The 14032-nt window shown below is 30.9% G+C and overlaps 2 protein-coding genes across 6 annotated transcripts in view; one reads left to right on the top strand and one right to left on the bottom strand.

The window, feature by feature from the left end:
• Positions 1-14032, bottom strand: part of LOC125068942 (pyruvate carboxylase, mitochondrial) — a 40595-nt gene that overhangs the window by 26298 nt on the left and 265 nt on the right. The window contains exon 1 of one of the 5 annotated variants that reach the window (XM_047678334.1): positions 5324-5413. The exons of the other annotated variants lie outside the window; for them this stretch is intronic. The gene's annotated coding sequence lies outside the window, so the exon portion shown is untranslated. Of the gene's footprint in view, positions 1-5323; positions 5414-14032 lie in introns of those variants that run through there. 5 annotated transcript variants of the gene reach the window in all.
• On the top strand, positions 9864-13156 carry LOC125068944. The gene is made up of 5 exons (XM_047678339.1): positions 9864-9874; positions 10194-10594; positions 11083-11292; positions 11935-12064; positions 12655-13156. The coding sequence occupies exons 2-5, from the start codon at positions 10523-10525 to the stop codon at positions 12765-12767; spliced, it is 525 nt and encodes a 174-aa protein (XP_047534295.1). The 5' UTR covers positions 9864-9874; positions 10194-10522; the 3' UTR covers positions 12768-13156.

Here is a 14032-nt window from a genome sequence, read left to right as displayed (position 1 = left end):
TTACGTATCTAAATAATTTTTGGTTTTTATTGTTATCAGTCGTAATGCTTTATTTTTTTTAAACGTTATGTCAAACTAATTTTTGTGGTCAAATTCATAGTGTACTATATACACATTTTTTTATTACAAACTTAATTTAGAGTCATGACTTGTGTAATATTAATTAGGTTCAAAAGTCATCATCATGGTAGCATGCGAAAGCGATCCTGTGGCGCCTGCTGAAATACGGAGAGGGTACCGCTGGTTTTTTAGTGTGTATTCCGGTGTACTAAGCGCAGTCCTGGGCACCGGCGAGTCCCACATTCTTTATTAAAAATACATGAATGAAATAAGTTTGTCCAAATTTTCGGTGGGTTCCCTCACTTTAGTAGGGGAAACGCGTAATACGTTATTCCAGCGAGAAAAAAAACGGTTCAAAAGTCATGACACTAAAATGTTTTTATAATAATAAACTGAATTTTATTGGCAAACAATTTGATAGATTAAGTTACATGCCTACATCGTACAGACGATTTATAATAGATTGAATGACTTCAATAAAAAAATACCCTACGATTGAATGTAATTGGAGTTAAGCATTTTAATGGTATCAATTCCATTGTTACAAATTACATACAAATGATTGTTTAATCAACGTATTTCCATACGAAGCACTTGTAATGCACGGCGCGTAGTAACCATGAATTTATATATAAAAATCTTATTAACGTGTAAAATAATAAAATATATTTTTTTAACCATAATTTGCACATTTTTATTACTTCGACATCATTGAGTGCTGACGTATATGACACTAGCTATACATTACATAATACATTATGTAAATAAGGGGGCAGGATCATTTGAATTTAAAATAATTAGTTTATAACAATCAACGGACGATCCTCGTCGTTTTGTTAGTCTCAAACCAATACATTTAGTAGTTTTCAAGTGATTGACACACAAAGAAATAAAATTATAAATGTATTATAGAGGATGAATACGAGAACTTAACATTTAATGTGTTATAAAACTTTTTTTTTTACCTATGTGTAAGATTTGTGTGCTCTATGTAATTTGCTTTGACATTGATATCATCACCTTTCTAACACAAGAAACACCGTGAAAAATAAATAGTTATTTAAATAGTAATTTTCTTAAAGATTTAATGTGATTGGTAATGGCGATCGAAACGCATAATTAAATTATGTCTTTATTTATACTATTTACTATTTAAGGTAGCTTGGTTACCCTATTGTATCGAGCAAACAATTTCGTTTTGATTAGAACTGCAATGTAATGGCGGCACTTCACTTGGTCCTGTACTTCCCGTAATCGTTAAGACACGAAAATTTGCAGAGGATCTGTTTGATTATGATTGTGTATTTACTTCATTTAAACAAATACGTCCAATACGGCAAAAACTTAAAAAGATTCAGAAGACTAATACTTACGTTATTCAAAAACTTGGTTCGCTTAGTAACATTGTATATGTATGTAGATATGCTCAATCACGAAGGCGCACATTAAACACATTAAGGTGTATCAATAAATGTAATCCAATTTGTTTTGTTTTTTTTTTGCTGTCTTTATTATGAATCATCTCACGCACACTAAGAAATCTTGAAGCACGAGTCATTCATATGAATGCGAACCGATAATTAAGTGTGGAAGGGGGGGGGGCGCTTTCGTTTGTGACTAGATTCTATACAACCCTTATATTCATTGAGTCCGAATATTGTAGTTCTTTAAAAGTGTATTTGCGAACCCACCGAAAATTTAGACATTACTTAATTCAGTTGTCTTTTTAATAAATCTTTCTCATTCATTACAATTTTTATTGTATATAAAAGTTTGTTACACTATCAATACATCCAATAAAAATGAAAAAGTTTTATAAATTATCATAATATTTAAAGTTTATGATATATTTAGATACCTTTAAGCATTATAAAACTTACTTAATTATTGACGTATAAATATAAAGTAAATTATAAAGACCACAGTACCTATTATGTACAAAATTAAATAGACTTAATTTCAATTACCGATAAGTAATTGTAATTTATTGACATAAACTGTGTAATTAAAATAGTGGAAAAGAGTACCTAACTACTGAGTTTCTTCTCGGCAAAAACTACTTTTCGAACATGACGATTCAAAGTCCTTTTATAAGCGTACTTGAGTAAAGAATATTTTTAATTGATGGACGTTTTTTATTAAGTATTGATTTTGGGTAACTATTTTTAGATTTATTTTACATTTAATGATTTGATCTTGATATTCTTATACATATTTGAAAGCAAACGACCGTGACATTATTGTTGTCACTCGTGAGCGGTAACGAACATCGAACCCAAGCCAGTTGTTGGACCAGCTAATAAAAAGATTGTTGACCGCACTGCATCGGATCCGAAAATTTATTTCCAAAATATACATACAACGTATAATTTTAAGTTAAATACGAAAAGATTGTTCTTATTTCGATCTAAAAGTTCAAATCGATGTTTTAGTAGCTGTCCGTTGGAAACCAGGAAAAATAGGCGGAAAATACAAGACGTTTTTGTTTAAAGTGGGTCGCAATATTCTACTCGCAATATTGTTAGTTGAGGAGGATGTAAATATCGATATTATTTGCACGATCTGGCATCTTCAAAACATAATATTGTGTCTATTTTAAAACCTGCAACTATATGAAACAGGTCAAATGTTTAATGTTTTGACATTATTAATAATATCCTAATAATATACATATTTTTTTTTAATTACGTGATATTCACACATAACTCAAGTCATATTACTTGCCTGTTTGGGTAGGTACGAACAATGCAGTATTGCTAAAACTTAGTATCTATGTGTTCCGGTTTGAAATGGGAGTGAGTCAGTGTAACAGGCGTAATAAGTATAACATCTTAGTTCAGAAGATTGGTGGCGCGTTGCTGATGTATGAAATGATTATTACAACGCTAATATCTACAAGCGATAGAGGCTACTTACCATCAGGTGGTCCATTAACCAGTCCGCCTAAAACTATATTTTAAAATGTGTATATTAATATTATAAATGCGGAAGTAACTCAATCAATCGGTCTATTACGATTTCATGGTTATAGTATTGAACCAAATGTTATTATATATATATATATATATATATGTAGGCTACTTTTTGGCTTACGAAGAAACTCGCGAGCAAAGCCGCGGTCGAAAACTAGTTACAAATATTTCCTTGTCCGCTGAACGTTGACCGCACCGTATTTCGCTAACTTAACAACATCCAACGTCATCAGTGTTATGTAATTTATAAATATTACATAACAAGTCAATGACATTATTTAAATATACATATATCGTATTATGAATACAGATGTAGATTGTAGATGTAAATTCCAAAATAATCCTGTCCAAAAGTCATCCACTTAGCTTAGATTCATTAAATAATGTTTAAGGTAAAAAATTCTGCTGGTCTCTATAATTATAATTTTATTGTGTTACTTTTTATTATATTAAATTGCCATAAAAACATATTTCTTTAATTATATTTAATTTTTTAATGTTTGTGTTCATTTTAATTGACCTTCTGAAATTGAAGGTGTGGCGGTTAGAAAATATTTTTGCTTTAAGTGCAGCGAATACGTCACTATCTCAATCGAATATTAATTTTATTAGTGCAACATAAATAAGACTTACGAATCGATACTAAATTCATAAGTCTATCGTTACGTCCTGTTTCGCTTATCTACCACTGTGAAAAAATTAAAACATATTTTTTTTTAGCAAAATATCAATAAGCCGACGGAATAAAAATTTCATCACCTACCTCTTAGTACCCTTACCACCTCGAGTTTATTTATTTTATTAACTGCAGTGCAGCCGAAATAGCCTGGTGCATAAAACACATTATTTTAACCGTTAACCATTTCAAACGCGGGCAAGCATCACTTAGCTCTCATGTTAGAATTAAAATAACTTTATTAGTGATGCACACTGCTACAGAAAATATATTATAAAAAGAATAAACAGGGACATACACTATACTATAAAAATAAGATGTGTATGCACAGCATTGAACCGACACAATTAAGAAGGTCACTCAGCTTATGTTGAAACTCGGGGAAGCATACAATGACCCCAAGTTCAAAGCTGATTTTTACTGAACAGAGGGTACCATAGAAACAACAGTGATAGCTACGAATAAATCGATAGAATATAAAATAACCATACGATTTTTTATGAAGCTATAATTTGTGATTATAATTCGTTTAGTGCTCGACGGCAATTGAAAACATAAATTATGAATATACCAATGTGTGGGATACATTTTATGTAATGTCTGTATCCAAATTTCTTCTCTAGTGTGGAATAGACCTTAACAGTGAGACAAATACAGACTACTAATTTATTATCGTCATCATTACCTCTTTCCAATACATATATTTTCGATCTGCGTAGTGTTTAAGCTGCATTGAAAGATTACAATCGCCTGTCCAATACCAAGCTACTTAGACAATACTTTTTGGTTAAGGCTGCACCGTTTCACCGCAATAAACAGTTATCAGAAACATGTAAGCACGTTTTTCTATTCTCGTTTGTCGAAACGGAACTACAGATCATATTTTTATCTACATACATAAATCTTCTTTACGCTTGTTTGTAAGTAATTGTCCCAAAATGCTAGATCGATTTTGATAATTTTATTGTGTGTTCTTGTGTGGTTTAGATTAGACATGGTGACGCTGCGATCGGGTTGTAGGATTTTTAACAAAAAGGATAATTTTTTATTTCACCCGTACGAAGTCAGGTCGAGCAGCTAGTTTTAAAATATATTATAATGTATTATGTTAATCTTGCAAGTTCTGCATTGAACGATGACAACCTAAAATGTGTTTTTTATCAAATTAATATTTATAACGGTATTATAACATCACATTTAAATTCAGTTTTTATGGTGATGATGAGACTAATACTTATTACGATTCTTATCACAGACTGCGACCTCAATGCATTTCAATAATGCCGCTTACGAAGTTAACCATCTCACGAAATACCTATTTCTCGTCAGTCTAAAACGAAACATGTTAACGATGTTCTAAATATATAGAACTAATTAGTATTTCTTTCAAGCGAGTTTATATTTGATGAATTTATCAAAAGTACCTTCGCACCATTAATTAACAGAATGTACAGTAAGAGATAATATTACTGTAACAATGTTATGACTTATTACGACTGAAGGTTAAATAAGTTATTTGATAAAATTTAAATTATTTAAAAAAATAATAACATTAATGTTATTTAAATTGATAATTAATGTAATAAAATTAAAATTTAACAAAAAATACAATTACCTTACGAAACTTTATGACACGACACTCAACACGTCCGCGCAACGCGGTGACCGGCACGACACTGACGTTTTAGTATTTGTTTATGTAAAATAAACCAGGTCACAGTGACCTCTAAGAAGCTTATCAACGAGTTCAATGGCAAGAGGCATATAATATAATATTCTTAATTATTTCTCACTATGAAGCTTTCCAATTTTTTAAGGACCGAATGATTGTTCGGTCTTGTTACAACCGAATTGAATGACTAGACGCAATACGCGTCATATGCAATATATGAAATACTGATAACATGATACGGCTAAAACATTCACTAATTTCTCCATACAAATATGTTATCAAAACAAAACATATCTGATGTTCGACAACGGTGCTGATTCGGTTAATAATTCTATCTCTCTCTCGTCATGAGGTGAAAAAGGACAGCAAGTCAGTTGGTTCTGTCAAATTTCAAGGCAGAATTTTGTACTCGCTAACAGCAATCATATATAGGGATGCTGTTCAGACAAAGTCAGCACCATAGTAATGTCCTGGTAAACAAAGATTTATCTTAGACGCAATATATTCTTTAATCGTTATCAATTTATTAGTTCGATCGTAATGAAGATTATAAGTACATACGCTGATCACTCGGAAATCATGCGCAGTGTAATATAATCTAAACTATTCATCTCCATTTAAGTATTAGTAAATTAAGAATACTGGATACAATGCATTAGTTCAACGTTGTGAATAACACATGCAATGTGTCGTATAATAAATTCAAGCAATTCAACACGACTTTATAATCTATACTAATATTATAAGTGCGAAAATAGCTCTGTCTGTCTGTTTGTTATTCTTTCATAGTACTGCAATAATTTTAAGTAGAAAAGTGAATACCACACATAGACATCCCTCTAACACGTGGGCGAAAAATAGTATCTGAATGAATACATTGATTTTCTAAGAAACGTATATATTACAGATTTAGCTTGTAGAATGAAATGAATGAATGAAAGTTCGTATCGTATATGTTCCTAACTCATTCAATGAATTTAAGTTGGAACTTTGTAAATTAATTGGCGTTGACAACCAATAAACGTACAATATATAAAAAGTTGGATGAAATATAAAGTCATGGGAGCCGAGATGGCCCAGTGGTTAGAACGCGTGCATCTTAACCGATGATTTCGGGTTCAAACCCAGGCAGGCACCACTGAATTTTCATGTGCTTAATTTGTCTTTATAATTCATCTCGTGCTCGGCGGTGAAGGAAAACATCGTGAGGAAACCTGCATATGTCTAGTTTCAACGAAATTCTGCCACATGTGTATTCCGCCAACCCGCATTGGAGCAGCATGGTGGAATATGCTCCAAACCTTCTCCTCAAAGGGAGAGGAGGCCTTTATCCCAGCAGTGGGACATTTACGGGCTGCTAATGGGAATTGCTTGGTATGATCTAATAGCTAGTAATATCTATATAAACGCCAAGAAATTGCAGAAAAGCGTAAATACTAAGCATAAGACTTTATATCGGTTATTTCCAAAAAGATGAACAGTCATTTTTATTAGCCCAAAAACTCATTGGTTTATAAGGGTTTCCCTATTCATTGGGTTTTATTATTCTATTAAGGTTGGGTCGTAGGGATCATCCAAGTGATTTCATTTTCGTCTTTTTTCGTTATAAATCTATAATATTATTTTTGTTAATTAAATTATCATCGATGTTTCTTAATAAGGAGAGAACAAGTTACGATGATTTATGCGTTATATTTATATAGCGTGGTTTGAACAAACATACCTATCATTACTTGAAAAGTGGATACTGTACGATAATCGGAAGCGCTCGTCCCAATGGCTGAACACTGGAGACCCAAATACTACCCTAACCGAAATATGACTCAGAAAAAGTTACTTGTGAGTGTTTCGTGAACTAGCGCCGGTGTCGTTCACTACAGCTTTCTAAAATCTAGCCAAACGATTACGCGTCAGCAACTGCAAACCATGAATGAAGAACTAGCCGCTACACAACCGAGATTGGTCAATCGCTCTAGGCCACTGCTGCTTCGCGACAACGCAACACACTGCATAACAAACAACCACTAAGTTAGATGAGCTACAATTGGAATGTCTACGACATCCATCGTACTCCCCGGACCTTGCTACAAAAGATTACCATATTTTCCGGAATTTGGACAACTTTTTACATTGAAAAAAGTTAACTCCGATGCGGCAGTCCAAACCGCCTTCAAAAAGTTTATTGATTCTTGCCCCCGTGGTTTTTTAGTAAAGGGATCAATGAACTACCTATGAGATGGTAAAAATGCATAGATAAGAACAATGCAACTTTAATTAATTAAGCATATTTTGCAAAAAAAAATTAACACACATTGACAAAAATTGACATTGCCACAAAAAAATTATGTTGTTTATAATGCTAAGCGAAATACACTCAATTCCTTGGCTCCGCATCGAGTTCAACCAGTTCCCAGTACATAGTATAAAGCTCTTTTACTTAATTTAGGTCTAGATATGTATATGTACAATATATAATGTATAGATTTTTCTTTTCAATCCTACTAATACTATAAACATGGAAATTCGGCTGTATGTTACTCAACCATGGATTTGGATGAAATTTGAAATAGAGATAACAATTTAACATATAGGCTACTTAACTAAAAAACCTCTCGCCTCAACATACAAAAATATGGGCGAAGCAACCGGCGGAATGTGGTTTGTAATAAATCTATAAATATTGTAAATATTTGATTATATTATACAATGAAACGCATACACGATAGTTTATAGTCTATTATGTAATTTTACGTTGTAATGTTTATAGTTTTACACAAATTGGGTCGTTACATTAAAAACAATAAGGGTCGTTCATAATTTTTCGACAGCTAGCGAGATTGATTATAACTAATACTATATTAGATAACAGAGAATATATTAATTAAGTCATAAATTGTAGTCCTTTGTAAGTTTATAATAATAATCTTACAAAAGAATTCTTAAGTTCCATAGTAATAACAATATAACTAAGAGTTCATAGGAACTATAAATAATAAAATCATTTCTAGCTAAGGGTCCGATAACAGAGACGACAAGAAGTTCACACTCAAGCTGTTTTTTCATGATGTAAACATCATGGTTCGGATTCTACGACTTAATTTATTTTAAATATATTCTTATTTATTTATAGTAGTTATCAGTATAAAAGTTATAACAAATATATTTTTTTTTCTTAATAATATTGTAATACGTACTATATTGACTAATTCGTTTGAAAATTTGTAAAATGTCATTTTTTCGAAACATCTCCATATGGTAAAAGTAGTAAATAGCCTTTGATGTCCCACGGCTGCGCTAAGGCCTCCTATCCGTTTGGGGAGAAGGTTAGGAGATTATTCCACCACGCTGCTACTATACATGTGGCGGATACACATGTGTCAGATTTTCATCTGTGCGATATTCACATCCTTACGATATTTATGAAATGTAAAAACGACTTTAATTGTAATCTACATTTAACGCTCTACTAGATTCCACTGGAAATAACCACAAAATTAACTATCTTCCAAAAATAAAATTACATCATACCTACGAATACAATAGATACTGACCGCATGCTTTTTATCATCTGCGTAATTGTGTATTGAAATATTTAATATTTTTTAAATAAGAATACTATCTGATTAAAAATGTTTAAAAAAAATTATTTCATCCGTACGAAGTCGAGGCGGGTCTTAGTACCTGCTATATAATATTATAATATTAATTATAGCACTGTTTAAATAATATAAGTCAATGTTATAACAATGACTTATGTTATTTAAAAATATAACATAATATAGTTTTCTTTTTTATCTTACAAATCATCCCTATTTCAAATTCATCATACAAATTACAAAAAATACCGACACCATTAGATAGATGTTCACTCACGAAGATGCTTCCCTCCTCGTTAAATTATTGGCGTGCCTTAGTAACAATGCCGCTCGTGTTGACAAAATGTCTTGTAAGTTGCATAAGACAATTAACATAAGCGTAAAGACCGAAAATACAAATTATTAACAATGCGAATGAACGCCGATACGTGACACGGGGAGCGCCTTCGTAAGTCTAAAGATTTTTTGGTACTTCATTATTAGGCTAAATTCAAAATGGAACACAAGTTATTATAATGGCTAGCTAAACTAGGCTTAACGAACTTGTAATGTTGCCCGACTTTTATCTTTATATACATTAAAATATAGTTAGCCTTACCAGATAAAATAAATTGTTTTTTTTTTTTTAAATACGTCCCTGTGAAATTTTGATGACTGGAACCAACTCAACACAGAACTAATACTGTATTTAAACTAACCATTTATTCTCAGTTAGAAGTCAAACTGTAAAGTGTACACCAACTATGTTGTTAAACTCTTAATTAAATTTTAAATATTGTAATACAAAACTTATGGACGATTGCATTAATTATATTAATCAAAAATTATTACTTTTGCAGTTAAGTTCTGTTGTTAAAATATTAGTTTTATAAAAAAAATTGTGCAGTTATTACAAAAGGTCGTATGTATAAATTTATACGGTTTTACATTTAATAATTTAACAGTTACGTTATTAATAATATCCATTGGTAGATCAACGAAACAGACGAGGAAAATAGAAATATTGTTGACAAAACAAGAAAATATCACTTGTTTAATATTTTTGTTTTACTCTAGACTCAAGATAATACTAGTAGAGCTATTTTGTAAAAATAAAATCAAAAGTCAGCGTAGAAAATAATAATTTTATGTCAGAAATTGATATACGACATTTAATACATACAATTAAGCTATACTAATTTTATAAATGCAAAAATAACTCTATCTATTTGTTACAGTTTGGTAAGGTATGATAAAATGTTTGAAATAAACGGTTAAAACTATTCAAGTTCTTTAAACAAATTCGTCACAAATTCCACACGAAGTAAGCTGCGGGTATAGCTAGTTATTATAGAATTTAAAGAATATGAGCATTAAACGGGTCATCGTAGGTCGGTTTTCAACGACTAACGAGTGAAATTTAACAAAATAGCTTTACTGGTATACATAATGTATTCCAACAATTACATTTGATGTCATAATTATTCCCGATCATTATTAATATGATTTTAATCGATTATTGTGGTTTAGTTTGAGTGCCTCACTATTTTATAGAAAGGAATTTAAAATGTGTGAACAAAATTCTGCAGTGTACGCGAACATTAAGTTGAAAGTCATGTTAATAGGAGTTATAACCTTCGTAAGTATCTAAGTATTTTGTATGTTTTGATTATAAAATTAAATTATCAGTGATTTTTAATTTAAATAGGCTCTTAAGTCTTAGAACAACAACATTAACAGCCTCTAAATTTCCCACTACTGGGCTAAGGCCTCCTCTCCCTTTGAGGTGAAGGTTTGGAGTATATTCCACCGCGCTGCTCCAATGCGTGTTGGTGGATATTCGTTGAAAGTAGACTTGCAGGTTTCCTCATGATGTTTTCCTTGACGAGCACGAGATGAATTATAGACACAAATTAAGCACATGAAAAATCAGTGGTACTTGCCTGGTTCGATCCGCAATCGTCGGATAAGATAAGACGTTCTAAGAACTGGGCCATCTTAGCTTCTCAAGTCTTACCAGAACATTCAATCGCTTAGGTCGATTCTACAGTCGAACCGGCAAAAAACTCAGAAACCGTAAACCATATTATATTCAATAATTAAGAAAAATATTTTAATTTGTTCCAGATACCATGTCTTATAGGTTTTAGTTTGGCACTGTACGTTATAATATTAGAAGAATATAACCAGATGAAGTTTCGTTTAACCAATAAGTTGCAACATGTATTGGATATGGAAATCGATAGTAACGTAATTGACTTGGTTGCTGGAATTGCCGGTGTTATATTCTTATTGGCAATGATCTTCTCAGTTCTTCTGCTTATTGGAATACAAAAGGTAAGAATAATATTTGTATTACATTTGACTTTCGCGCTTTACTTTTTTTTTCTATGAAGTTTTTGCCATAAATATGTATTATGTATCTATATATAAACAAATGGATGGGTACTTTTAGAATCCAGTAGCTGGAGAAAGAGGCTAGGGAGGTGTTCCTTAATCCCCGTTATTAGGCAATGCCCAAATTTTGAGATTTTCCAAAAAAAACACGTCACGTGTTTTAAACATTAAGATTTTATAAACAATTTTGAAATGCAACTGCGTCGCGTCTATTGTTAACCCACTAAAACAATACATACATACACTGGACATATGATAAACTATATTTGTATTAATAGAATTTTACCCAGTCGATAGAACTTCTTACCGCTTACTGCATAGAAGCATTTTGTACAAGCCCATCTGAGTAAATACCAAGCACTTAGTATATATGCTACCACCAGTTAGTATTGTTATGTTTCGGTTTGAAGAATGAGTGAACCATTGCAATGAGAGGACATAACATTTTAGTTCGCAAAGTGACGCATTGGCGATGTTAGGAATGGTTAATATTTGTTACATTACCTGTGTCTGGTGGTCCATGTCTACTCTTTCAACCCGCTTTAAATAGAAGTGTAATTTTTTTTGTGTTTCTTTTTTCAGAACAAACCCGGTTTTGTCCTCGCTTATTTTGGGTATAGTACTATGCTCACAATGCTTCTAATATTAAGCGCACTCTTGGAACTCATTCAAAGTTATTGGGCCCTAGCCATTCCTACTTTAATTTTATCAAGTAAGTTAATTAAATTTCTGTATTATTGCTTAATAATCATTCGTTATATATGCAAAAATGTACGGTAGATGTAGTGTAATATATTTTGAAACCCGATCGCAGCGCCACCTATTGGGTCCAATCTTATCTATGCATCCAATCATGTACACACAAAAAAATCATTAAAATCGGTCCACCCCAATAAGAGTAGTTTGGCGACCCATATACACATACAGAAGAATTATATATATACAAAGATATTCAAACTAATAATACTATTTAAAGTAAAGTAACAGTCTGTTGATGTATGTAAAATCCCTTTAAGGAGTCCAATGACCACCACCATGCTGGTCCAATGCGGGTTAATTGGATAAAATCTGCCACATGCATATGTGGCAGATTTTCATAGGAATTATACAATAATTTGTGGTGATTGCCTGAGTTTGAACATACAATCATCAGTTTAGATGCACGCGTTCTAACCTTTGGACTACCTTGGTTCAAATTAGTTTTAAAAGTAATTAATTAAACATCAATCCAATAACAGTGCCATTATTTATAGATATGTTAGATTTGTTTCTATTCTTATTATTGAATATGTTATCTTTCAGCTTTTTATATACCCTGCCTCAAGATTGTACACACTGTATATGAAATGATGCAGAAAGGATTATCATTAGGCTCTGACAGACACAACCTTATTGAAAATGAATCCTTAAATTGACTGTAAACCAAAATTTGATTGCTTTTAAACATTGTTTGATTTCATAAATTAGATTAAGAAACTATTTTAACTATGCTGAAGCTATTTATATTATTTGTTTTAATATTATACATATGTAGAATATGCTTTATTTTATAGTGTAGTAGTTATTTTAATAGAGGGTTCAGTAAAAATATGCTTTTAACTTAATTTGTGTGCACTTGAGTTTATTTTGTTGATTAATAGTTACAAATAGTTGTTAAAGAGGTTTTATTCAATTGTAAATTAAAAAAAATACTACTTTTATACAAAAAAAAACACTGTTTTTTTATTAATTTGGATTTGTCAACCCTAGATTCTGATTGCAATTTTTTACTTAAAAAGTATTTAAAAAAAAATCTAGTATAAACTGCTGAGACATTAAAATTTATTGTGAGTGTAAAATAAAGTTACATAAACATGATGTATTATGATATAAGGTCATAGCTAAGTACACAGTATATTATTGTTTAAACAATAATTAAGTTCAGAAGATTAATTTTAAAACTTCTTATGGTCCGTAACTGTTGGATAATAGCCTCATTGTAAGGGCAATGTTTAATACTCCATTACTTGATTCCTGTGGATGGTTGGTAGATACATGTGGAAATATATCAACCGAAATATGCGAGTTTTATCCTTCACTGGACCATCTTAGCTCATTAGTATCAAGTTTTTCATCAAGTATGAATTAAAATATGGTCTTTGTTTCTGTTTATTGTAATTGATAAAATGTTGTTCAAAATAAAATATAACAAAAAAATAATATTAATTACATTTAATAAAAAACAAAACCATAAAAGTCCAAAAACATTTTTATACAAAAATATGTAAATGTTCGAAGGTTACAAAAGTAAATTCATTATTTAAAATGTAACAAGAATGTTTCAGTTTGGAATGATTTCTAAATTTTAATTAATTTTATGCATTGTCATTATTTCACAGAAATTAATAATTTTTAAAATTGTATTTTTTTATAAGATAATAGTTAACAGAACACGATTAGATTAATAGTCCTATATTATGTCAAAAAATATATATAATTTGAGAGGGTACTTAAGTCATTCATTTCGTTATTTTTGGTTTGTAAAAAATAACCACGACTTAAATATAAGCATTTTTTTTAGTATGTATGTATATTTTTGTTTTTTATAAATATACTCATTATGTAACGTAATTAAGTAAAATACGATAATACAATATTAATTCAAAAATTGCGTTGTAATACTTTAAATAAAACGCAAATA

Source organism: Vanessa atalanta, chromosome 14, assembly GCF_905147765.1.
Source record: "Vanessa atalanta chromosome 14, ilVanAtal1.2, whole genome shotgun sequence".
Lineage (NCBI taxonomy): Eukaryota > Metazoa > Arthropoda > Insecta > Lepidoptera > Nymphalidae > Vanessa > Vanessa atalanta.
This window is presented reverse-complemented; position numbering and strand designations above follow the sequence as displayed.